Below are 25,335 nucleotides of genomic sequence, written 5' to 3'. Positions count from 1 at the left end.
CCAGACGACTTATTTGTAAGTCGTCTGGAAGGTTCTAACTTGTATTATTTTTATATGCCAGCATATAGATGCTTGGATGAATGTGCTGAGGCAGAGGTATAAGGAGAACCCACAATGTTTCCGGAGCGAGCGAATGTGCTTCCTGGATCACAACTTTACCCAGTCTGGAGAGAACAGTAATCTGGCTGGTCTTCAAACATCGTCGTCTGATCACAATGGTTTAGGAAAAATGCTACCTAGTGGGGCGGCGAGTTTGTATGACGGATCAATGCCTTCATTTTGCCAATCAAACAAGAAGTGGGGGAGGACATTGATGATATCTATGCGCCACTGAACTTGGACAACAAACATTGGGTGGCTATTTGGATATCGATCCCTAAGAGGCACATAGTCGTCTGGGACAGCATACCTTCAACTACCATACCAGAAAGATGGGATGAGAATAATGGAGCCTTTTCTCGAGATGGTCCTTATCTGATTGTGGAGTGCGGAGACCAGATGCATGGGTTGGAGCGATACACTTATGAGAGACTCCTCAAAGATGTACCCACGGCCAACAATGGTGATTGTGGCGTGTACGCTGCAAAGTACATTGAATGTCATGCTCTTGGGGTCCCCTTTAGCCCTAAAGACTTTGCTAGGTCCAATGCGAAGACTATGAGGGATACTATGGCTTTGGCTATATGGACGGAGCTTGTTGATCAGCATCTGAAAGATAATGAGGATGGTGGTATGTTTGTAGGCATGTATGATTAGATACACAAAATCAATTTGTATAGATTTTTTAACTTGTATAGATTTTTTAACTTGTATAGATTTTTTAACTTGTATAGATACACAAATCAATTTGTATATTTGAACTATTTGTATACACAAATCTATTTGTATATTTGAACTATTTGTTTACACAAATCTATTTGTATGTTTGTGGGCATGTATGATTTATTTGATTTTCTAACTTGTATAGATTTTCTAACTTACAAATAAGTCGTCTGGAAGGTTTCCAGCTGGACGACTTACAAATAAGTCGTCTGGAAGGTTTTCCAGCTGGACGACTTACAAATAAGTCGTCTGGAAGGTTTTCCAGCTGGACGACTTACAAATAAGTCGTCTGGAAGGTTTTCCAGCTGGACGACTTACAAATAAGGTCGTCTAAAAAAATAAGGTAGTCTAAAAAATAAAATACACTGGACGACTTACAAATAAGGTCGTCTAAAAAAAAATAGGTAGTCTAAAAATAAAATACACTGGACGACTTCGTAAAAGGTCGTCTAAAAAAAAATACACTTGAAGGGATAGTAGAAGGTAGTCTAAACACTGGACGACTTAAATACACTGGACGACTTAAATACACTGGACGACTTCGTAAAAGGTCGTCTAAAAAAATACACTTGAAGGGATAGTAGAAGGTAGTCTAATACACTGGACGACTTCGTAGAAGGTAGACGAAACACTGGACGACTTAGAAATTAGTCGTCTGGACGGGTAATCAAGACTGGACGACTTATATTAGGTCGTCTGGACAACTAGTCAACTGGTTGTGTACATTGTGGTTTCGTATGGCCAGTTTCCTTGCAGTTTGAGCATCTCCGTGCCCTGTGTTTCTTCCTGGGTTTGTGTCCCCTCATCCTAGATAGCTCCAACCAAGATTGCCATCTTGATTTCTGTCTCCCCGGACCACGCTTTACGTTTGGAGGAAAGCATTCTCGTTCCTCAATATGTTGTGACACGATAGGATATATATTCTCTGAGTATCCTGCATACAGATGATTCTTTGAGTAAAGTGGACATACAAGTGTGTCGATATGCACACCAGCATGTGTTCCAGCTGCTATAGCATGAGAGCAAGGTATTTTCTCCACTCCATAGACACCACAACCACACTTTACATGTTCCAAATCAACCGCACAGTCCATTTTGCCACCTTTGACAAAGAAACGCCATCCATCAATTGGTTCGACCGTCATCGTATCCGCTATCTCTGATCGAACAGCAAGCAAGTATTCAACACCCCGGCTATGTACAGTTGGGAGACTCAAAGCATCTTGTCTCCTTTTCCAATACCATTTTCCTAACTTCTGCCTTATGAACTCCAGCAGGAACGGAATCGGAAATCCTCTTGCTCGCTTCAGTGCGGAATTAATAGATTCAGCGATGTTGCTTGTTTTTATGTTGAACCTGTTCCCCTTACAATAAACCTTGACCATAGCTTGGCGTCGGCCTTCTCCAAATACGTTGCAAGTTCCGGGTTTGCACTCCGTATCTCAGCCATGTACCGGTTAAAATCGTGAACCGTGTGCGCATAAGCAGCCCCTTTCACCAAGTACATGAGATGTTTCCCTTAAACTTTTTGACAATGTTATCTTGAAGGTGATAATAACATATTCCTCGGGTTGCCCAAGGAAACACCTTCTCACACGCACTTTTAATGGCCGCGTGCCGGTCAGAGACTATCACCAGAGGCTTGTCATGAGATATACAACTAGCCAATTTTGTGAAAAACCATTCCAAGAAGGTTCATCTTCAGCATCCACGATCCCAAAAGCCAATGGGAATATCTGAAAATTGCCATCTTGTGCGGCTGCAACTAACATAACACCTCCATACTTTCCACTTAGGTGAGTTCCATCCACCACAATGACCCTTCTCTGATACTTAAAACCTTTGATAGAAGCTCCAAAGAGAGAAAATAGATACTTAAATCTTTTCTCAGAATCAAGTTCTATAGCCGTGATAGAATCAGGATTTGCAATGGAGATTTGCTCGAGATATGAAGGCAGACGCGAATACCCTTCTTCTGCTGATCCTCTCACCAATTTCTGTGCATATAACAGTGCTCTGTATGAAGTGGTGTAATCAAGCGTCATGCCAAACATGTTCTTCATTGCATCAGTGATATGCTGTGGAGTTATCCCATCAATGATCCCAACACGATCAATGAAAAGACTACCAACATACTTTGGAGTACAGTGTCTCCGCTGAGCGATTCGGTCTCCAATTGAGCATAAATGTTTTTCCACATACTTTGTTACCCAAAACGTGTTTGACCCATGTTTCACACTCGCTCTGATCTTCCATCCACAACCGCTAACCCGACATATTGCCACAAGGAGAGTTTTTGTTGATTTGTATATTCTGAAAGAAAACCTACCCCTCACTGCTGTCAACCGCAGCTCTGAAAGCAGTGCATCCTTGCTAACAAAACTCTGGTTGACATAGATGCTGGTACAATCCGATTTTCCTCCTTCAATAGCATTTGTCTTAGCATATGTCTTTTCAATTTCTTCAAAACAAATATTATCATCATCTTCCTCGTCCTCATCTAGAACATTTCCATAAAGACTGTAATCCCCACCATTCTGATCCGTTTCACCAACAATAGTGTTATCAGCATCCTCCTCATTTTCCTCCTCCCCATTTCCTCCTCCCCATCTTGATTTTCATCTTCAACAGACTCATTATCACCAACATCTTCAAAACATTCATCAGCCTCATCATTATCACCAACATCTTCTTCCCATTCACCAGCTTCATCATTATCACCAACATCTTCTTCCCATTCACCAGCTTCATCATTATCACCAGCTTCTTCTCTTTTCTCTGAAACCGTTTCCACCTTGCTGCGGCTTGATACACAAAGACATACTCTATGCGTTTTGAGTATCTCGAGCAAGTTTCGAACTTGTCTATCACTTGTAACATGAATGGGAGGACTGCTTGGAGTCATCATCATTTCTGCTGGTAATGAGTAGCTAATCTCCACAGTCACTGATCTCATGTCCAGGTTATAATCTTCTTGAGCCATTGCAACAAGTTCAGCATGTGTTGAATCTTCATTCAATAAAAACAATCTTGCTCCTTTGAGATCATCAACCACAAAATCCCAACGGAAATCTCTCAACAACCATTCTCCATACACTGCATGTAACTTAAAAATCATCTGCAAATATTCAAAATAAAACACATTAGTAAACATAGAGAAATGAAGAAGTTCAACAAACATTATCGCAGACGACTTAGATTTAAGTCGTCCAGAAGACTTAAAGGTAAGTCGTCTAAAGAGGTCACTTTTGCAATTGAAAATTAAAAGGGACGACTTAATTCTAAGTCGTCCGGCTTTGTTTGTTAAAAAAAAAAATTCAGACGACTTATATATAAGTCGTCTACGAAAAACGGGCTAGTTTTGCATTTGACCGAATCGTGTCAGATCTTTGACTATTTCTGGACGACTTATAAATCAGTCGTCTCTGGAAAGTAAAAATTTCAATATTTTATTCAAACTAGACGACTTACACGTAAGTCGTCCCAGGTTAGTTTTGTAATTGAAAAATAAAACTTGAAATTTAACTTTCTCCAGACGACTTAACTAAAAGTCGTCCAGCTAGACGACTTAATTTAAGGTCGTCCGGGATAAGCAAGGTTTGGACGACTTAATTGGGAAAAATTCTGGACGACTTTGCTTTCCCCGGACGACTTTAAATTAAGTCTTCTGACGGGACGACTTTATATTATGTCGTCTGGTAAAAAATTAAATTATGAAGTTTTATTTTTCAACTACAAAACTAACCTAAGACGACTTACACGTAAGTCGTCTAGTTTAATAAAATATTGAAATTTTAACTTTCCGAGAGACGACTGAATTATAAGTCGTCCAGAAATAGTCAAAGATCTGACACGATTCGGTCAAATGCAAAACTAGCCTGTTTCTCGTAGACGACTTATATATAAGTCGTCTGGACTGTTTTTTTTTCACCAAACAAAGCTGGACGACTTAGTTTAAGTCGTCCGTTTGACCAGAAGACTCATCAGTAAGTCTTCTACATACAGATGACTTACTTGTAAGTCTTCTACGCGAACAGATTTTGAAAAAAATTCAAATTCGTACCTTCAACTAGGTGAGATGACTTTGTTTGCACACAGGGTCTTCTCCAACCACCCAGAACCTCAAACGAAAGCAACCGTAAGTCAAAACGAAAGAAATATGGCTCCAAACAATTTTGAATCAAAAGCTTCAGTTTTTTGGATGAATATGGAGAGAAAGTGAAAGAAATGTTGTTTTTAGTTCATAACAATTGAAACAGAGAGAGTGTAAAGAGATTTACGTGCATTAAAGGGCATTAAAAGCTCCAAACAGTTCGTACAAGGTTGTTCCACTATTCATGGCAGTGGCAATATTGTAAATACTTGAAGAAAATGAGGTTGAGACAGTAAAGAAGCCATTTTCGAAAAAAAAAAAAAAAAAGGGTTAATGGCATTTTCGTAGATAAAATGCAGATGTGGGGTTAAAAACTCAAAAAAAAAATGAGTCAAAAGAAAAGGTTAGTTTTCTGTTTGAATTCAAGTTTTGAGTCACTTTTGCAATAAGCCCTTTTTTTTTTTCTAAAGATATTTCAAAAACATTTTTTTTTGTCAACCTTGTATCAAAGAAAAAATATAAAATATGAATCTATAAATTTAGTTCAATATAAACACAAAATATATCTATAATGAATAAATGTAATCTTACATTTTTAGGAAGATGATTTGAAAATTTGGAAGAGAATATTTGCAAAATAAAATAATTTTATGAGAATAAAATAAAATTAAAATAATATTTGAGTGAGTTTTTAATGAAATCTACTTTAAAAATCAAGGCTATTAGACTTCAAGTGAAGTCTACTAGCCCTGACTTTTAGATAGACTTCATTTGAAGTCTACCATATAGAAAAAATCTAAATCTGAAAAATGTATATATTAAAAAATATCAAATAAGTTTAAATCTAAAAGCTTTAGAAAATATAATTTATATGAAAATAGTAATAAACTAAAGACATAGAGTTTTAATATGTAACTTTATTTAAATATAATTACAGAAATAAATATTTAAAATCTATAAATGTAATTCTTACATCTTTTGGAGGAGGAGATAACAACCATGGAAGAAAATACCTGCAAAATAAGATAAATATTAAAAAAGCATAAGAAAAAAGACTAAAGTCATATTTTGGTAGACTTCCCGTGAAGTCTACTTAAAATGTGTGGTTTAGTTAACTTTATAAGCAGACTTTATTTAAAGTCTACACTGTCAGATAATTTTCAGATCTGAAAAAATCTATACATTTTGAAATATGAAAACAGTTTTAAATCTGAAAATAATTTAAAATAAAATTTATCAGATAAAATAGTATAAAAGTAAATGCACAGAGTTTGATCTATAACTTTATTTGATTATAAACTTATAAATACACATTTAAAATCTATAGATCTAAACTTACATTTTAGAGGAGGAGATGAAAACCATCAATGGTAATACCTGCAAAAAGATATGTGAGAAATAAATAACATAAAAAATACACATTTAAAGTCTATAGATCTAAAACTTACATTTATAAAGGAGAAAATGAAAACCATGAATCATAATACCTAAAATGACAACATAACTTTGTGAGAAAAACATGAAAGGATTTTAGAGAGAAATGAGAGAGTTTAGAGAGAAGGGAGAGAGTTTTAGAGAGAAGTGAGAGAGTTTTGCAGCCATTTTAGAGAGAGATTGTGTAAATTTCATTTATATATGGAGACATAAATGTAACTAGGTTAAAGATTGCCGACATTGTAGACTTCTTTTGAAGTCTACTAAAATTAAAAATAAGAGTAGGTTTTATTGTAACGTAGTAGACTTATTGAATGTCTACAATGATAATTTTATTATTGTTGTTAATTCATTATTGTTTTAATAATTTTAACATAAAATTTACTGAACTTTATTTTTATTTTTTATTTAATAGTTATAGTATGTGATTTCACATTTTATTCTTAAAACTCAATTTAATTTAAAATAATAATTTTTGTTACAAAATTTAAAAATGTAGACTGAAAACGACGTCTCTAGCATTATAGACTTTATTGTAGATCTATGAAACCCTAAACCACAAATCTCAAACCCTAAATAGTTTGTTTGATAATCAAAAAGTTTCCTTTACTGTATCAAATATCAAAATTACACAAAATATAAACTACAAAACATTAATAAGCACATTTAAGTCAATAAACAAAAAAAAAATCAAAATTTAAGTCTAACCCTAAAAATCTACCACTAAGAGACATAACATGTTACAACCTTTTGTTTCTAAACTATGAACATTGTTTAACATATGGTTACCAATTTAGTATATATTCTTTAAATTGTTCAGTTATATAAAATTTAATATATTTACTTCATACTATCCATATTAATGATTAGTTAAAATCTATCACAATAATTATTTTTAAACAATTAAAACAAAATTAGATAAAATTTTGGTGTAGAACACATCAGGTCTACAAATTAGACTTCGCTGGAGGTCTAAAATATGTAGACTTCCTTCTTCTACATGTAGACTTCCAAAAGGATAAAAACGTAAATACCATCCGTTTTTTGTTTGTTCATAAAGACTAAATGGTATTTTATCTTCCATTTAGGTTGGTTCTGCATTTGACTGAAATTGGGGTACACTAATGCATTTGACTTCAATATTTAGATTGTTTTTAGCAATTCTCCCTTTTTTTTGTAACGTTGTTTTATGTTTATAAATTTATGCCAAGTGGTAATATGTAACGTAGCTAGCTATTTCTTCTTCTTTTGTGTGCACCACGTAGCTAGCTATTCTAAACGGCAAGCATCCAGAGAAATAGGAGCGCTTACTTAAAAAGATAACAAGGAACCCAACTTGATAATAACAATACCTACATACTCATCTATATAAACCATATCAGAATACTTGAACCATATCACTAAACTACAAATCCTAAATACACAATACCTGAAAAAAAAAAACAGATTTTGTCTTCTTTGTTAGGTTTGGCAATGGATCTAGCCAACACACAGAGAGTTCAGATATTGGGATGCATACTCCTTGCATCACTCGCACTAACAATGGCTGATACACCACCGGGCATAGCCAAAAACCCAAGCCATGCAACATGTAAGATCAAGAAGTACAAACATTGCTACAACTTGGAACATGTTTGCCCCAAGTTCTGTCCTGACTCTTGCCATGTTGAATGTGCTTCTTGCAAACCCATATGTGGCCCTCCTTCCCCGGTGATGAAGGTGGTGCTGATGACGGTGGATACACTCCCCCGGATCCAGTTCCACCTGTTTCACCACCACCTCCTACACCTTCCGTGCCAAGCCCTACTCCACCAGTTTCACCACCGCCTCCAACTCCTACACCAGCCGTGCCAAGCCCCTACTCCACCAGTTTCACCACCGCCTCCAACTCCTACACCAGCCGTGCCAAGCCCTACTCCACCAGTTTCACCACCGCCTCCTACTCCTACACCAGCCGTGCCAAGCCCTACTCCACCAGTTTCACCACCGCCTCCTACTCCTACACCAGCAGTCCCAACTCCTCCTGATGTTACTCCTGCTCCTCCCACACCGTCCGTGCCAAGTCCTCCTGGTACTCCCTCTGCACCAGTCCCTCCATATTCTCCACCTGTGATTCCTACACCTCCTTCTGTTCCAACACCTCCTGGCTCCACTCCTCCTTACATCCCCCCGTCTTCTCCTACTCCAACCCCGCCATCAGATGGGGAGGCAGGAGCAGGAGTCACAAGAGCCAGGTGTAAGAAGAAGGGCTCTCCTTGTTATGGAGTTGAGTATACTTGCCCGGCCGATTGTCCCCGTTCTTGTAACGTTGACTGCGTTACTTGCAAACCTATTTGCAGTATGTCCTCATTTACATCCAACTCCCTCATTAATTCTTTATTATTCATTTACCAAATACATGCTAAATAATCTTGTCTACTATTGATGATGCAGATTGCGACAAACCAGGATCGGTTTGCCAAGACCCACGTTTCATTGGAGGAGATGGTCTCACCTTTTACTTCCACGGAAAGAAAGACTCTAACTTCTGCCTCATCTCCGATTCTAACCTCCACATCAACGCACATTTCATCGGTAAACGAAGGTCTGGTATGGCACGTGACTTCACATGGGTCCAGTCCATTGCTATCCTCTTCGGCACTCACCGTTTCTACGTCGGAGCCCTCAAGACCTCCACGTGGGACGATTCCGTTGACCGGATCTCTGCCTCTTTCGATGGAAATCTTATCTCACTTCCTCAACTAGACGGTGCCACGTGGACTTCGTCCCCTGGTGTATACCCTCAGGTCTCAGTCAAACGAGTCAACGCTGATACAAACAACCTCGAGGTACGACCTAAGAAAATAAACTTTTGTTATTTGTATCATGTATATAAACTTTTGTTATACTAATTTGTAACATTTTAGATATTTTCTGAACTTAGTAATCAGTTAATAACTTGGTGTGCATATATAAAACTTTTATCCAGGTCGAAGTAGAGGGCATGCTTAAGATCACAGCAAGAGTGGTGCCAATAACAATGGAAGATTCAAGAATTCATGGTTACAACGTAACGGAGGACGACTGCCTGGCTCATCTCGACTTAGGCTTCAAGTTCCAAGACCTTAGCGACAACGTGGATGGTGTTTTGGGACAAACGTATAGGTCTAACTACGTAAGCCGAGTAAAGATCGGAGTCCACATGCCTGTGATGGGTGGTGACAGGGAATTTCAGACCACCGGTCTTTTTGCACCTGACTGCTCAGCCGCAAAGTTCACTGGTAACAGAGGCAACAACGGTGGCCAGAGCAGAATGGAGCTCCCTGAGATGAGTTGTGCTAGTGGCGTAGGTGGCAAGGGAGTGGTCTGCAAGAGATAGACGTTTTTTTTGCTCTAAACTTCACTACTATTACTACCACTATACAATATGGGAAGTGGTAAACTATAATATTATAAGCTAATTAATAAATGTAACACTGTTTTTACTATTCAACATGGTAAGTAGTAAAAAATAATGGAGAAAGGAAAATGTTATTTTATTACTATTCTTGAAATAAATGTATTGTGAATTTATATTAATTGCTTCCTTTTACGTTTTAATAACAAAATGATTTGAGAAAATTGTTAAACATCATCATGATAATTGATAACAAAAGAAAAGGTTGTAAAATAAAATTAGATAATTGCCAAGTAAAAAATACATCATCTTTTGGATAAACTGTTTAAAATTGTTTTTGTTTTTAATATTTTACTAGCAATAAACTGTTTTGCTTGATTTTAACTTACACTCCAACAAAATGTGCTACCACGTAAAGGTAGCATGCTGCTGACCACCGACTCGCTTCATTATGAAGTGATACTCCCATAAAGATGGAAAACATACATTAATCAAATTATTTTCTCTCATAAAAAGGAAGGGAAAGAAAAGCATAGATACATAATCATAGATACATAATCAGAGCTTTAGAAAAACCCTCATATCGATCCACCAAGGAAAAACCCTTCAAAACTTTTCTTGATCATCCAGATTTAGAAAAACCCTCATATCGACCCACCAAGGGAAAGAAAAGCATAGATACATAATCAGAGCTTTAAGGATTAGCAAGTTTAAAACTGGTAACATGACATCCATTCTATTGTCTGCATATAATGTAGCATTCCGGATAAATAATCATGTTTTGAGTAAAAACCACAAATTATCAAAAAGACGATTATTATACAAGTCTCATCTATTAAGGGGGTTGCAAAGTCTGAAGAGGAAACGACACACACATCAACGTCTGCCTATAAAGAACCTCTCTCTAATTAAGATTAACTCCTTTCTGGTGCCACTGGTTGCCAAGCGGTTCTTGGGAGATTCTTCACAACACCTAAGTCCCACCTTCAAAACCATTGTCAAGCAATCACCAAGAGGGAAACCAACTCTGAGACCGCCATTAAGAATTGAACTGTCTGCAATGTCCAACACTCTCTCTGGCAACGCCAACTTGATGTAGCTGTCTAGGGTAACGTTTCCCCCAAGTAACTCATTTGTTGGTCGTTTTCCGGTGAACATTTCCAACAGAAGAACGCCGAAACTATACACATCACCATATATTGATGGTTGTCCTCCCATTCCATATTCTTCCCCATAATTAACAGAAAACAAGAGTATAATAAAAAGATAGCACAATCATTTTCTTCATTCAAACAGTAGAGATACGTGATAGAATTTTACCTGGTGCGGCATAGCCGATGGTTCCTCTGACGCCAGCCGAGCTTAGTTGGTTGAACAAAGACTCCTGATCAAGTTTCATGAGCAGCCGAGCAATGCCAAAGTCGCTAACGTGGCCAGTCAGATCATCGTCAAGGAGGACGTTGCTCGGCTTGAGATCGCAATGAGCTATAGGTTCATGGCAATAAACATGAAGATATTCCAAAACAGAAATCACATCTATGGCAATGTTGAGCCTTTCAAAGAGGGTCAAGGCTCTTGAGGGTCTACAAATCTCTTCCACTTCCTCTGGGTGCAGCCACATATCTAGGCTTCCATTTGGCATCAACTCGTAGATAAGAGCTCTGAAATCATTTCCTTGAAAATCCGTACTCGAACAAGCTGTCAATAGTTTCACAAGATTACGATGCCTTACGTCCTTGAGTGACTCACACTCTGTCATAAAGCTCTTCATAGCTCCACGTCTCTCAAGGTTTAGAACTTTCACCGCGACAAACTTGTTCTCCGTTGGAAGCAATGCCTTGAACACCGTACCAAAACTGCCTGATCCAATCAAATTGCTGGAAGAGAAGCCATCTGTCGCATTTCGTAGATATGCATAACTTATCTTTTCATGGAAAACCTCTAGTGCGGAAGAAGAAGTTGGAATACTGCTCTGCTTTCTTTTTCTGAACCAACATAAAGAAATATACGCCATGAGCACCATCAAAAGCAAAGCTATGCCTATACTTAACTCAATAGTAACTTTCTTCGAACTAGAGGAATGACTTGGTTGTGCTTTCACGATACATGGATTTAGTTTCAGTTCCTTGATACCTCCACAGAGATCTTTGTTTCCAAATACTGAAACTACAGTAGCATTTTGAAATTTTCCTTCTGTTGGCACATTTCCCTCGAAATTGTTAATGGATAGATTTAGATACTCCAAGGAAGAAACGTTTCCAAAATATCCAGGTATACTTCCAGAGAAACTATTGTTGGAGAAATCAAGTCTTCTAGCACCCATCAACCCTTTTAGATTTGGAATATCACCATCAAAAAAATTTCCTTGCAGGTACAGATTCTCCAGAGAGAGACAATTTCCCAAGACTTGAGGGAGTTGCCCATATAATTTATTATGCGCAACAGACAGTGTGCAAAGACGTTCTAGTGGTTTAATATACTTGGGAAGAGAGCCTGTCAAGGAATTATTTGACAAGTCGAGGTAAACAAGGGACTGAATTTGCATAATCTCCTGAGGTATAGTCCCGTTCAACTTACTAGACCCAATACGCAAATATAATATGTATTTGCACTGACCAAGACTGGGAGGAATAGTTCCTTCAAAACTGTTGTTGGACAAATTGAGTTTTTCTAACAAAGTGATGTTGCCTATTGAAGAAGGTATCTCTCCTGACATTCTATTTGACGCGAGGCTTAAGAACACCAATCTAGAAAGCTTTCCAATAGAACTTGGCAGTGGTCCGGTCAACAAGTTTTCCCGTAGTACAAGTTTTTGTAGGCTTATGAGATTCCCAATGTCATTAGGAATTGTTCCAGAGATTGAATTTGTTCCAAGTCCTAATTTCCAGAGGTTGATGGACAGGTTCGTTATAGAGGTAGGCAAGTCACCTCCAAGCCTATTTATATCAACAAGTAATGTATGAAGTTGGGTACAATTACTCAAAGCCTTAAGAAATTCAAGATCTCCAGAAGAGTAACTTCCCAAAGAATTATTGCTAAGACTTAGTTCTTGCAAATTCTTTAGTTTTCCAAAGCTCGAAGGAATACTTCCTATCATTTTGTTATATTCGATTCCAAATTCTTGAAGATTTGAGATATTTGAAAGTGTTGTTGGGATGGGTCCTGTGAAGCTATTAGCTCCCATATGTAAAAGTCGAAGTTTTGGTAGTAGATTACCAAAATCAGGCTTTAAACTACCCGAAAAAACATTACTAAATATGTTTAAGTACTCGAGCGACGAAAAATTGTAGATGGAAGGAGGAAAACCGCCTGAGAATTTGTTCACTCCTAATTCAAAAGACACCAATTGAATCAATCTAGCTAGATCATCAGGAATCCTTCCTTCTAAATTGTTCACTGAAAGTTGAACTCGCATGAGTGATGTCAAGTTTCCTAGAGATGCAGGTAACTTCCCTCTAAGGTTGTTTGCACCAAGATCTAAAGATTCAAGCTTCTCCAATGATTCTAGTTCTGAAGGAACACCTCCTCCAAGATGATTATCCCATAAATCAAGGTCCAACAATCTAGAGCAGTTAAATAGACTGACTGGAATTTCTCCACCGAGAAAATTATAGCTCATATTCAAGTACTTAAGTCTAAACAAGTTTCCCACCTCGTAAGGGATGGTTCCACCAATAAAATTATCAGATAGATCAAGTGATATGAGAAAGGAAAGATTACCAATAGATGGTGATATCATTCCCTTTAACTGCCATCCTCCAAGGTCCAAACGAGTAACTCTCTTGTGTTTGAAGCCGCATGTAACTCCTTTCCAGTTACAGAGAGGGGATGAGTTATTCCACGTGGACAATACATCTTGATTCTCTTCGGAAACTTGAGATTTCAAGTCGAGCAATGCTTCCTATCGGGTTCATCGGTAAAACCATATGCTTCATGTAGCATCATGAGAGCACTGAAAGAAAATAAAAGAAACAACCTCATTCTTCTCTCTTCTCTTTTTTTTCGGGTTAAAAGCTTTTCGTGCAGGAAATTGAATATATGACACGAAGTAAATGCATTATGTATTTTATCTTATTGTTGTTGTTATGCAACGCAGAAGATATTCATTGGCTCACAACCACATATAGAAAACTGCAAGACTTTTAAAAATTCTCGTCTACTTGTCGTCAACCTCCTTGTCCTCTCTCGGAGTCAAGTATCCCACTAGTCTCGTGTCCTATTATTTTCCCAAATAAGTTTCTTGTTGTATTTTTCCCAAACGGAGCATTATCATCATGTATGTCTCAATCTAAGAGAGTTTCTTTCTTTTTTCCTTGTTGATTTAATTGAGTTCATATCAAACAATCATTATTGCGCAAAGTTACGGATATTAAGCTAGATGGGCTTCATACTTAAAACCAATTAGTGATAAGTGGATTGACCCATCTATCTTATATACTAGTGAATATTAGTTCCAACTTCCGATGTGGGACACTTTGTGTCTAATACGCCTCCTCGAGATGATGGCTCTTTGAGCGTCAATCTCGGAATTTATGGACAAGGATCGATGGGCCAGCTTTGGGCACGGATCGATGTGGATCGGGTTGGACTTTGTGGATCGTAGGCTCTGATAACATATTAAGCTAGATGGGCTTCACACTTAAAACCAATTGGTGATAAGTGGATTGACCCATCTATCTTATATACTAGTGAATATTAGTTCCAACTTCCGATGTGGGACATTTTGTGTCTAATAACGGATTCTATCGTATTTCTTGGTTGAGCTGACTATCCAATTTGTATGTTGCCTCTTACTCGTACAAGTACACGTACGAGCAAGCCAAACCCTAAGGTTTACACCTCAAGATCCCAAGAACTCTTTTCCAAAAGCCAACCTCTAAGAAACTCTTACACAGTATTTATAGTCTAAACTATACAACTCAAGACTCAACAAACTTTCCCGCCTAAAGTTGTTACTCCACCTCCACGTCATCTCTGCTTCTTGATTGATCCAGTTCAACCTTGGCACTTATCACCATATCCGAGTCTTAAAGTCTAAACAAGTTTGATTCAGTGATATGAGAAACGAAATATTATACTAATATATATAAGGTGATATCACTCCCCGTAATTGCAATCCTCGGAGGTCCATAACAAGCAAGTCTCTTATGTTTGTGGCCACATCTAACCCTATCCCATTTGCATAGAGGGACCAAGTTACTCTATGAGTACAAGACAGGTCTTTCGTCTTCAGAGACTTGAACTCGAGCAATCTTTGCTTATTAGTTTCATCAGTAATTTGAAGCAAAGGTAGCATGGGAGCAACCAAAAGAAACAGTTGCATGCTTGTCACCTTTTTTATTAAAAAAAAAAACACAAATTCGTTTTTGGTCAAAATGTTTTGGTCTTTCTCATATATTTTGCAGTAAAGTAAATAGATACATCATAAATGAATGGAAAATAAGAACATTGGATTATGACAGGTGAGAAGTCCAAATAAAAATGGGAACAAAACGGGGGAAATATAAATAGTAACACAACATTCATGATTCATCAGGGTGCAGAGAAGCAACAAACAGAAGTGCTGGATCTAAAGATGATGTTTATGAAGAAGCATGGATGACTGGTTTAAGAACACGACGTATCACAGAGGCAATGATGATAACGTTACGGCAAGGATGATACATCAACGGTTGTGTGAAGATGAAGAAACTCACAAAGCTGAAACAAGAGGATGAGTAACACAACTATGTTGTGTGTTCAAGGGAAACGGGGTGTAAGGAATCAAGACTTGACGTGGAGCAGAAGGTAGCATGGCAAGTATTGTGCCAAATGGATTGGAACTTTGACAAAGAGACCACGTGAAACTTTGTGAGAAAGTTAAGTGGGCTTGAGTTTAAACTGAGCCTAACTAATATAAAAACATGACATTAGTGGGCTTGATGAGCTTAGGGTTTTACTCGTTGGAGTATAAAGAGACGAAGACGGTGACAGGAGCAGTCACGCGTCTAGGATTTATTGAAGATGCACATGGATGTGTGTGACGTCGTCCTACCGAACAGTTGAGAGATCTGTTGGTAGTTTTGTTATAGAGAACTATACTTGTCGGAGAAGACAATAAGTAGTAGTTGCTCTCATCATTGTAATTCTAGATAAGAATGGTCAGCACGGATGTGTGCTGGTACCGTATAGCAATTGTAGTTGCGATCTTTTCTAGTGAATGAGTTCTGGACGTGGTCCCGGGGATGTAGGAAACGAACCTCGTTAACAAATGTCTCTATGCTATTTACTTTATGCTCATACATACTCGCTCATGAACACAATCACACACGAGTAGATAGATTAGCCACAAAACTGTTTTTACAGTTTATCCGGGGCAAAACTATAAAATACTATTTAATACCTTGATAAATTTGAATTTAACTTGCACTAAAATTTCAAAATTATGGTGGGCAGCTGCCCCACCCAAATTCAAAGTAGACTCGCCACTGGCTATCACTGTACTGATACAAATATTAATCACATGTATTAGGAGTAGACATGACATATCTGTGATTTCAACATACACCAACTTGCTTCTACACAGTCTTCAGCAAATCCAATAATAATAACCGCATAAGTTATAGTCAAATTCAAATATCTGAGCTGGCAAAAGAATCAATAACTCTTTCAGTCTTGAACAAAGGGGTAGGCTTTTTGGTCTAGATATAAAAAAAAAATATTCAGGTTAAAGTAGAGGGCATGCTTAAGATCACAGCAGGAGTGGTGCAAATAACAATGGAAGATTGGAGAATTCATGGTTACAACGTAACGGAAGACGACTGTCTCGCTCATCTCGACTTAGCTTCAAGTTCCAAGACCTTAGCGAGACAATGTCGATGATGGTGTTTTGGGACAAACATCAACATTGTTTTGCTTGATTATTAATTTCCTAGTAACTTTGGTTACACTCAACAACATGTGCTACCACGTAGAGGTACCAATGCCGACCACTGATTCGCTTCATAATGAAGTGATTCTCCCATAAAGACGGAAAACATACATTATCCAATTATTTTCTCCCATAAAGACTTCTCTTGTTTTCAAATCCAGTAAAATATGATTTTTTCTTTTAACTGTAAAGTCTAAAACCAAGAAAAGATACAACATTGGTTTCTTTGTCTGTATTAAGGATTTTACCATATGATAAAGTGGATTTTGGATCATCTTTTACACAGTGCAAATCATATTGCTGACTTAACACTTCTATTTCCGTTTTACACAGTCGCTTCCAGATCTCTCTTGCACAATACACAACAAAAAGAACATCTAATTTATCAAAGCCAAAGACTGAAAACTATTGATAGACCATGAATTGTTTTATGATTCCAAATAATAAAAAGTCGGAATACAAATTCAAGACGTAAAGCAACCAACGTATAATTTTGTGCAGTAATATTCAAGAAAAGTAAAAAACATACCGTAAAATCCAAGATCAACAACAAGAAACCACAGCACAATGAATGGATTCATCTCATTGACTTAAACACTCCCTTGTTTTTTTTTCTTATGTACACATCTTCCTTCATTTAAATCATCATTCTTCAATCGCTATCAAACTCGTCTTCATCACCAAACGAGAACACAGATGCATCAGCCGCCATAACCTTGAACTCACTACTCTCTGAGCTCGACACGTTGACCCCTGACACAGTGGGTTTCTCTGCCGCTTCGGCCTTGCTAACCGTTCCTTGCACCGGCTGTGATGATGATGATCCCTTGTTTCCAGAAATAGACACTTTCTCAGTGGCACGAGCCAGACCAGAGGTTTCATCTGCGCTCTGCTTGGCTTCTGGGGTTTGAGAAGAAGCAGATGATGTGGTTTTGGCGGGACCAGTTGAGTCTGCTTCGTTGTCAGAGAACACATCGTCCTTATCAGGGCTCTCTGTTTCTTTCTTAGGTGCTGGAACCGGTGTAACACCCTCTACAGTGGAAGAATTGGCTGCTGAAGTTTCTTCGGGTGCCTTGGAAGCTGGTTCTGAACTAGGTTTTGCAGGGATTGTTGTGTCAATATCAGCAAGAACAACTTCGACCATAAACCCAGGCGAAGGTAGCTTCCTCTGTATTGGAACAAAAGACCAAACACAAATGTATATATATATCATTTCAAACCGAAGAACTGATGGAGCAGGAGCCCAACCTCGACTTAACACACAAAGTCAAACATTCAGCAATATTATTACCTTGTCAAACCCGTCAAGCTCACTAGTTTTTAGGATCACTCTGTTTTCCATCATCGTCGTGTTTAACCAGCTAAGAAGAAGAAGAAGAATAGAGAAAAGATTCGTGAGAGACATTAAAAGGATTGGATAAAAAGGTGCTTAGCTTCCTAACCAGTAAAAATCTCCTTGGCGGTCGTGGAAATGGATTTTGAAATCACCAGCCAATTCTGTTAGACCAGGCTCTCCGGGTAGAGCAAAGACCATAACCCCTTTCTTTGGCGCACTGAACCAAAAGTCTTCTGGCTGCAAAAACATGAAAAAAATCTTAAATGATACAGTGCAAAATTTCCAAAGCCTTCAACAAAAACCTGATATAGCAATGAAGTAATAATAACAGTGGCTTACCGATAAATCCTTGGTCCGAAGATGTTTTTTGGTGGTAAAGAGAACACCTGCATATAAGTTAGAAGAAGATATTAGCTAAGGGTGATACTAGCAAGTTGTCATGAAACAATGGTCGACCAACTCACCATTGTGATCTGAAATGGTGATGGATGGTCTGATCCAATAGGGACACCTGTGGAGCCGGAATCCCCTAAGCATACACCTAAACAAAAGGAGTTGTACGATGTCAATAAACAGCTGTATGCTACCTTAAGTTATATAAATAAGCAGCTTACTTGCGGCCTGGTTGATTTTCCCCATTGAAGTAGGTTAATATTCGTTCAAAGTATTTCACATATCTCTACACAATAATAATTAAACAGACTCACTAGTCAGATGAAGAGAAAGTAACGTTATAAATTGCAAAACTAGGCTTACAATTTGGCTAGGTAGAACAAGCCCTTTTCCATCCACACATCGTTTCTGATTGTAAAAGTCCATGCACTCTTCCGCAGTAGGAAAAAACTGTACAAGACAAGGAAACATGATTAGTTTCCATGTGTTTGACTAATGTTACAATAAATGTTTTACCTTCAGATACAGAAGAAGACTACATATCATAAGCCCTGTCCTGGCCATACCCGCCTTACAGTGAACAACCACAACATTCTCAATGTCCTCCTTCAACCACGAGTATGCACTTTGGCAAAACGAGGTAATCAAATGGATTGGCGGGCAATTGTGATCATCAAATGGGAAACTGGCCACCTGGAGGCGAAAACATTAGTGCAAAAAGATGTTTAGGGACATTAAATTGGCAGAAGAAGCAGGGCAACAGAAATTTTGAACATTTGGAACAGAAAATTTTGTGATAATCTGAATATAGCTATCAACCTATAAACAGAAACCATTTGGAACAGAAAATTGAGACACTTCATTGCAACAGGTTCTTTGCATGATAACCGTCCAACAGTCCAGGTAAGAAATGAGTAAATTATCACAATATTGTACAGAACCATTTTTTATATCTAACTCTTACACAAGTACCTGGAGTTAAGTAACTTGAAATAGTGCAGTAGGTGATCTATGGAGAAAGTTTCGCTAATATTGACTAAAGTACTATTACTCAAGGACATCGTTCTTCGGTCAAATGCAAGGAAAAATAGGGGAAAAGAAAAAGAATTAGAGTATGACATACCTTTCCCTCAAATAGTGATACATCATACAACCTCTCTGAACAAAGATTGTAAACTTTGTATTTTCCCTAAAAAAAAGAAAGAAATTATAAGGCAAAATGACTAACCCACTTACAAATTCTTAGGGACATATGAGTATGGAAGTGCCAACTAAACGTTGATAGCAAATTAGTAGTACTTACCTTGTGTTGAGTTTCAAGAAAGTTAATAACTTCTTCCATCTGGTTGCGGTAGAAACCCTGCATTGATGTTTTGAACAAACATAGGCCATATTAACTTAATAGACCAGTAGGAAAAAAAAAAGACAAGATTGAGGGCAATGATTACAAGCAATCAAGGATACTAGTCTGACTCACCTCGACATAACCAAAAAAGCCAGAACTCATATCACCAGCAGGAAAACCCATTGCAATAATGTTCTCTGTTATGTAAGTCAGATCCAAATCAAACCCTCCTTCCTACACACCACAACTCAAGCCAAAACAAAACACTTTTAACTTCAGATAAGGAAGACAGCTAACATGGAAGTAGCTTTAAATAGTATAAGTCAAGACTGCACCTGGTATCTTCTTTTGTTCTGGGACACAGCATGTCGAGCCTTGACCTGCACAGCCTTGACAGCGTTCTTTGACGTATCAACCAAACCTTTAGTAATCGCCCCAAACAAACCGGGCTGTGCAGAAGAAGAAGCTGAGGCTCCTTCCGTGGTCTCATCCGGTTGAGGAGATTTGGGAGACAAACGAAGGCCTAACCCACTAGTAAATTTCGCAAATGCGGACTTTTCAGTGTTGTTGTTATTATCAACAACATCAGAAGAGGTGGAAGCAAAGGGCTGGGGCACTTTCAAGCTTTTGGCCCATGTTGATATCCCAGTGGCAGATAGCTTCGACGCTACCCCTTTAGGTGAATCATCACTTCCAGCTTCTACAGCAGGAGGAGGAGGAGGAGGGTGAGCATCTGGTGTTACCGTAGCAGGCAAAGTAGGTGATTCAGATGACATTGTCACTAAAGGTTGATTCTTTAGACTCCAAAATGTGAATTATATTCGCTATTGCAAATCCTCTTTCTGCACAAATACACCAACACATAAAAATTAGATACTTTCTTGAATATAAATAATCTGAAAATTGAAGACTTTTAACATCAAAATTAAATTTAATTGGGCGATCACGACCCAACTTAGCAACATAAAAGAACCAAAAAGGACCAAATCGAAAACATTGAGAAAGGGAATAGGGAGCTGGGCAATAATACCCTCATAGATCGAGAACCAGAGATCCAAAGAGAAGCGAAATGAAAATTTGACGAGCGGGGAGGTTACGGACCTTTAGGGCTCGAGGATTGATTTCAGATTGGGGGAAAGTATTGGATTGGAGATCCAAAGTCACGTGAGGGAGTTACGGTCAACATTTAATCACTGCCGTTAGATCTCATGACCATTGGATCTTAATCCAACGTTGCACGTGATCTCTCCCTAATTTAATCTTTTTTTTTTTCCTCAATAGATATATTAAGGGGCCCAAGCCCAGAACAAACAGGATAAAAACCCAATACAATCAAAGTCCGAAAGCCCAATAAACAAGCGGGCCAAAAAAACAAAACACATAAACGAAATGGGCCTAAAATCCAACCGATTTTCAAGCCCAAATGCCCCACCGATAGTCGAAGTGTTGCTGACACGTGTTTCAATCCACCGCTTCGGGGAGACACGCGTCACGCCCACACCAACCCGACCGACACCGCTACGCCTCACCGTCGACAGAACCGCCGGAAACCTCCGTTTCTTCGGCGTACGTCTGATCTTCATTCCGGTTAACGCCGAAGGCCGTAGCTACCAAAACCTTTTCTTCGCTTGACTTTTCCACGGGAAGCTTCGTCGAGACACACTCGAGATCTCATCCCATCCTCCGCCATCGAAGTCACCAACTTCAACACAAACCCTTCCTTCACAAGTGAGCTTCATCGGAACCCGAGATCTCCTACTGGAAAGAAGCGATTCGCCATCCACACCGAGAACCAACAAACAGAACGAGACAAACGAAACCCTAATAACGCCGCCGACAACTACAGCAAGCCTATACGCCGTGAAAACTAAAACCGACCGTTTACCTTTAACGGAGAGGAACCACGCCGGAAGCAGGAACCGAACGTCCACCGCGAGGAGGATGCGACGCCGGGAACAAAAGCCGAGCGACCACCGCAAGAAGGATGCGCCGCCGGAAGCAGATGGGACCAAACTAGCAGAAACTAAAGGAGCGGGCTGAAAGACAAAACGACCGGACCGACGGTGGCTGAAAAAGCCCTCACCGTCGGTCGGAGGTAAGAACTTTTCTCCGATTTCCTTGTTACTTTTTCTTTTTCTTTTCTTTTTAAGAAAGCCGATCTCTCCCTAATTTAATCACTCCCTCTGTTTATTAAATTGTAAAAAAGAACCAATAACAAATCACACTTCTAGTATTACTTTTAGGGCTAATTGGCGTAATAGCCATATTTTGGTGATAAATTAGAGAAGTAGACATGATTTTGACATAATTCATTCTCTGTCTTTTTGGCTTCCTTTCATCCGGTTATATCCCTCTAAACAACAGGTTACCGATTTCAACACATAAAGCAAACAACGTGGTGAATTTCTGTCTCATAATAACGATGACATAATTTAGGAAGTGCGTCACAAAACTTTATTCAAAATCAAAGGAAAAAGATGCAGAAAGAAGAGTAGATAACAATTGTAAGTGTAAAAAAACAGCGTTAAACAAACGGAGAAACCAAGATTGCAGTTCCGTACTATGTATATTAGATAGAATAGTATAAATACAAATGTAGTTCCAATTGAAAGATACAAATGTAGTATAAATACAAATGTAGTTCCTATCAACTAATCACTAAACCCTAGACGGAAATATAGACCCTACACGGTGAACTAATCCCAACATTTGAATAGTGAACTTTAAACTAAATCCTATCAACTAAACATTAAACCCTACACAGAATTATAAACACTAGTCCAATGTTAACCTTAATCTTCCATAAGATTAGTAAGATGCATTACCATTCTACATGAGACATAGAATAGAAAATGTGAAAATGAGTTGAACTTTATATATCATCTTAACATATTTCTCAAATGTTGATATGGTTATGCCTTCATGAAAGATGGTAATAGTTGCTCTAATGTCAACCCCAATCGTACATAAACTAAACCCTATTAACTATCACTAAACCCTACACGGAAATATAAACCCTAATCTGCGGTTAACCTAAATCTTCATAAACTAAATCCTAGCCACTAATCATTACACCCTACATGGAATTATAAACCATAATCCAATTTTCAACCCCAATCTTTTATAAGTTAAATACCTAAATTTCAAATTATCAGTAATATGCATTTAAATTTTACATGAGCATATAGAATAGAAAAGATGACAAATGATATAGTAAAAAATTCTATTTCATTTACGTTCAACATTTGTTCCTCTTTACAAAATCATATACACACTAATATAAACACATATATACACTGATACAAAACTCATATCAATAGAACATAAAACAACAACAAACAAGATTGAACATTTTTTTCAAGAATCAAACTAAAATAATAAAATAGCCAAATTTGAAAGAAATACATTCTGTTCCATTTCATAAGATAGTATAGAAACACGTTCACTGTTCATCTTCTGCCCCGTCATCGAACCCAAAATCGGAAACTTACAGGTTTTCACGTTTCGTCTTCACTCAATGAAAAATCTTGGATTGAGAAGATAGATGCATGGAACGGGGTGATGCTCCTCACCTGTGTGATATATATGGAGGCGAATCGGCTCGCGTGATGATCTCCGCCGCCTCGACGGTAACTGCAGCGGCTGTTTCAAAAGCAGAGAGGTTGGGATTCTTGGAAGAGTTTTCAGATCACAAAATATTCTCAGAACTCAGATGGTAGTGACGATATCGATCTAATCTATAAAGAGTTACAAAGAAGGGATATGTGGATGTTGAATTGCCACAAATTATATCACACTATAATAATAATTATTTTTTATCTTCAGGTTTCACCGGTTAAAAGAAAATATAATACAGTATTAATATGTATATGTAACGGAGTGTATAGATTTGTTAGGTAAAATGGTTAGTCTGCCAATTATGATTTTTTTCATGGCTATAGGCCCTAATTTCCCTTACCACGATTTTGAAAACAATCTATATTATGAAACAAAAAACAAAGTAAAACCTTCAAAACTACTTATATATATAGAAACATATGGAGTATAAATTTATTAATAGATCCATTTCCGGAGGAAAACATCAATTTCATATCTAGTGTTGCAACTTGTTACTATTGATTAATGAGTATGTTATTTACATTTCAAGAATTTAGATTAACATATCATAATTTTAAAATAAATACAACCATGATTAATCGAGAATATTAGACTACAATACTAATATTGAATTTGAATTATTACATATATATATTTATAAGAAAGGTAACGTGACATGATCGAAACATTTATAAGTATATCTCTTATAAGAGATTAAAATTTAATTATTTAACTATTTTTTGTTAATTTCACTAAATAATAAAAATTTATAAAACAACTATTTTGTTTTTACAAAATAATGTATATGTGGTATCTTCGTTAACAAAATTAGCTGATATATCATATAGGTCAGCAAAATTAGATGACGTGACAACTGATGTGGTTGCTGAGATATGATTGGCCAGAAAATAAATATTAAGTATGTTATTTGAGATTTTTGAAAATTCAAATATGTTTTAGTTCATCCATATAAATCAGATATTAATTAAACATTAATTTAGTACATAAAAACTGTATAATGCTGTTAGTGGCTTGATTTGGTGTTATTTAATCTTCAACTAGATTTTAACCCGCACGTTCGTGCGGATATATTTATATTTTTTAAATATATTTTATATTATTAAAAATGTTTTAAATATATAATTTCTATTTTAGTGTTATATATTGTATTACTATATCATATTATTGTTTATATTTCTTATTCAGTATTATTAATATATAATGGTTTTTTAAAAAAAAATTACTTTGTTATTGATTTTTATTACTTATTAATATATTTTCGAGTTAGGTAAAATAAAATAAAAATATGAAATACTCAAATAGAGAACCCCATTCAAATTATGTTGTTTTCTTTAATTTAAAAATTTGGCATATAATACATTTTTAAATTTTATTTATTTATATTATAGAAAATAAATATTACTAAAATAATTATATTTACATGTTGTGTTTAAGAAAATATACTTTAACATATCTCATTTTAGTATTTTACGGGATTTATTTATTTTAAATAATATAATCCTATTGTTTTAGTAAACTTTATACATAGTAGTATCTATCATACTATTTTATTAAATTTATTATATAGGATATTTGTTTTGGATGTTATGATATTAAGTTCTATTTTTTTTTTAAATTAAGACGTCAAAACATTAGGTTACTTTAAATTTTTACAACATATATAGTTAGTTTTTTTCAGGTACATTTCAAAAAGTTAATCTTTATTATCCATGATTTTGTCTTTTGTAAAATTTGAAATATTATCATTTTGAGTTTGAATATTTATTTTCAAAATAATATATTTTTTCGAGACAACTTTGGAAAATTACACAACTATTTGAGTTTGGAATAATACATGAATTTTGAATTTGTTTTGGTACTACATTACTGTATTATTTTATAAAATATTTGAGTTTTTGGTGATATTTTTAATTCTTTTATCAACAAATTTGTTACAATTAAAATAATATAAAATTTATAATTAAAATTTGATTTTTGTCACTAATATTTTAAATGAATTACTGAAATT

At 36.8% G+C, this 25,335-nt stretch overlaps 2 protein-coding genes and 2 pseudogenes across 2 annotated transcripts; 1 reads left to right on the top strand and 3 right to left on the bottom strand.

The window, feature by feature from the left end:
- Positions 1–2,746: 2,746 nt before the first annotated feature.
- LOC130494914 (uncharacterized) lies at positions 2,747–5,362 on the bottom strand. The gene is made up of 2 exons (XM_056985751.1): positions 4,886–5,362; positions 2,747–3,940 (listed from the first exon to the last, which is right to left on the bottom strand). Exon 2 carries the CDS (start codon positions 3,938–3,940, stop codon positions 3,323–3,325), a length of 618 nt encoding a protein of 205 aa, XP_056841731.1. The 5' UTR covers positions 4,886–5,362; the 3' UTR covers positions 2,747–3,322.
- Positions 5,363–7,822: 2,460 nt separating this feature from the next.
- LOC108857398 (uncharacterized) lies at positions 7,823–9,899 on the top strand (annotated as a pseudogene).
- Positions 9,900–10,243: 344 nt separating this feature from the next.
- LOC130512350 (probable LRR receptor-like serine/threonine-protein kinase At3g47570) lies at positions 10,244–13,760 on the bottom strand (annotated as a pseudogene).
- A 3,289-nt stretch (positions 13,761–17,049) lies between these two features.
- Positions 17,050–20,891, bottom strand: LOC108863509 (phosphatidylinositol 3,4,5-trisphosphate 3-phosphatase and protein-tyrosine-phosphatase PTEN2A). The gene is made up of 13 exons (XM_018637956.2): positions 20,740–20,891; positions 20,045–20,551; positions 19,842–19,943; positions 19,668–19,724; positions 19,488–19,553; positions 18,881–19,057; positions 18,728–18,814; positions 18,586–18,650; positions 18,436–18,512; positions 18,311–18,357; positions 18,078–18,208; positions 17,927–17,996; positions 17,050–17,803 (listed from the first exon to the last, which is right to left on the bottom strand). Exons 2-13 carry the CDS (start codon positions 20,483–20,485, stop codon positions 17,288–17,290), a joined length of 1,836 nt encoding a protein of 611 aa, XP_018493458.1. The 5' UTR covers positions 20,486–20,551; positions 20,740–20,891; the 3' UTR covers positions 17,050–17,287.
- Between the last annotated feature and the right edge of the window lie 4,444 nt (positions 20,892–25,335).

The sequence above is a fragment of the Raphanus sativus genome, chromosome 5, assembly GCF_000801105.2.
Source record: "Raphanus sativus cultivar WK10039 chromosome 5, ASM80110v3, whole genome shotgun sequence".
Classification (NCBI taxonomy): domain Eukaryota; kingdom Viridiplantae; phylum Streptophyta; class Magnoliopsida; order Brassicales; family Brassicaceae; genus Raphanus; species Raphanus sativus.
This window is presented reverse-complemented; position numbering and strand designations above follow the sequence as displayed.

Coding starts and splice junctions, on each gene's coding strand:
- LOC130494914 (XM_056985751.1), bottom strand. CDS start 3,940: ATGATTTTTAAGTTACATGCAGTGTATGGAGAATGGTTGTTGAGAGAT.
- LOC108863509 (XM_018637956.2), bottom strand. CDS start 20,485: ATGTCATCTGAATCACCTACTTTGCCTGCTACGGTAACACCAGATGCT. Junction 19,944..20,044: donor AGAACAAAAGAAGATACCAG/GTGCAGTCTTGA, acceptor TGTGGTGTGTAG/GAAGGAGGGTTTGATTTGGA. Junction 19,554..19,667: donor TTCTTGAAACTCAACACAAG/GTAAGTACTACT, acceptor TCTTTTTTTTAG/GGAAAATACAAAGTTTACAA.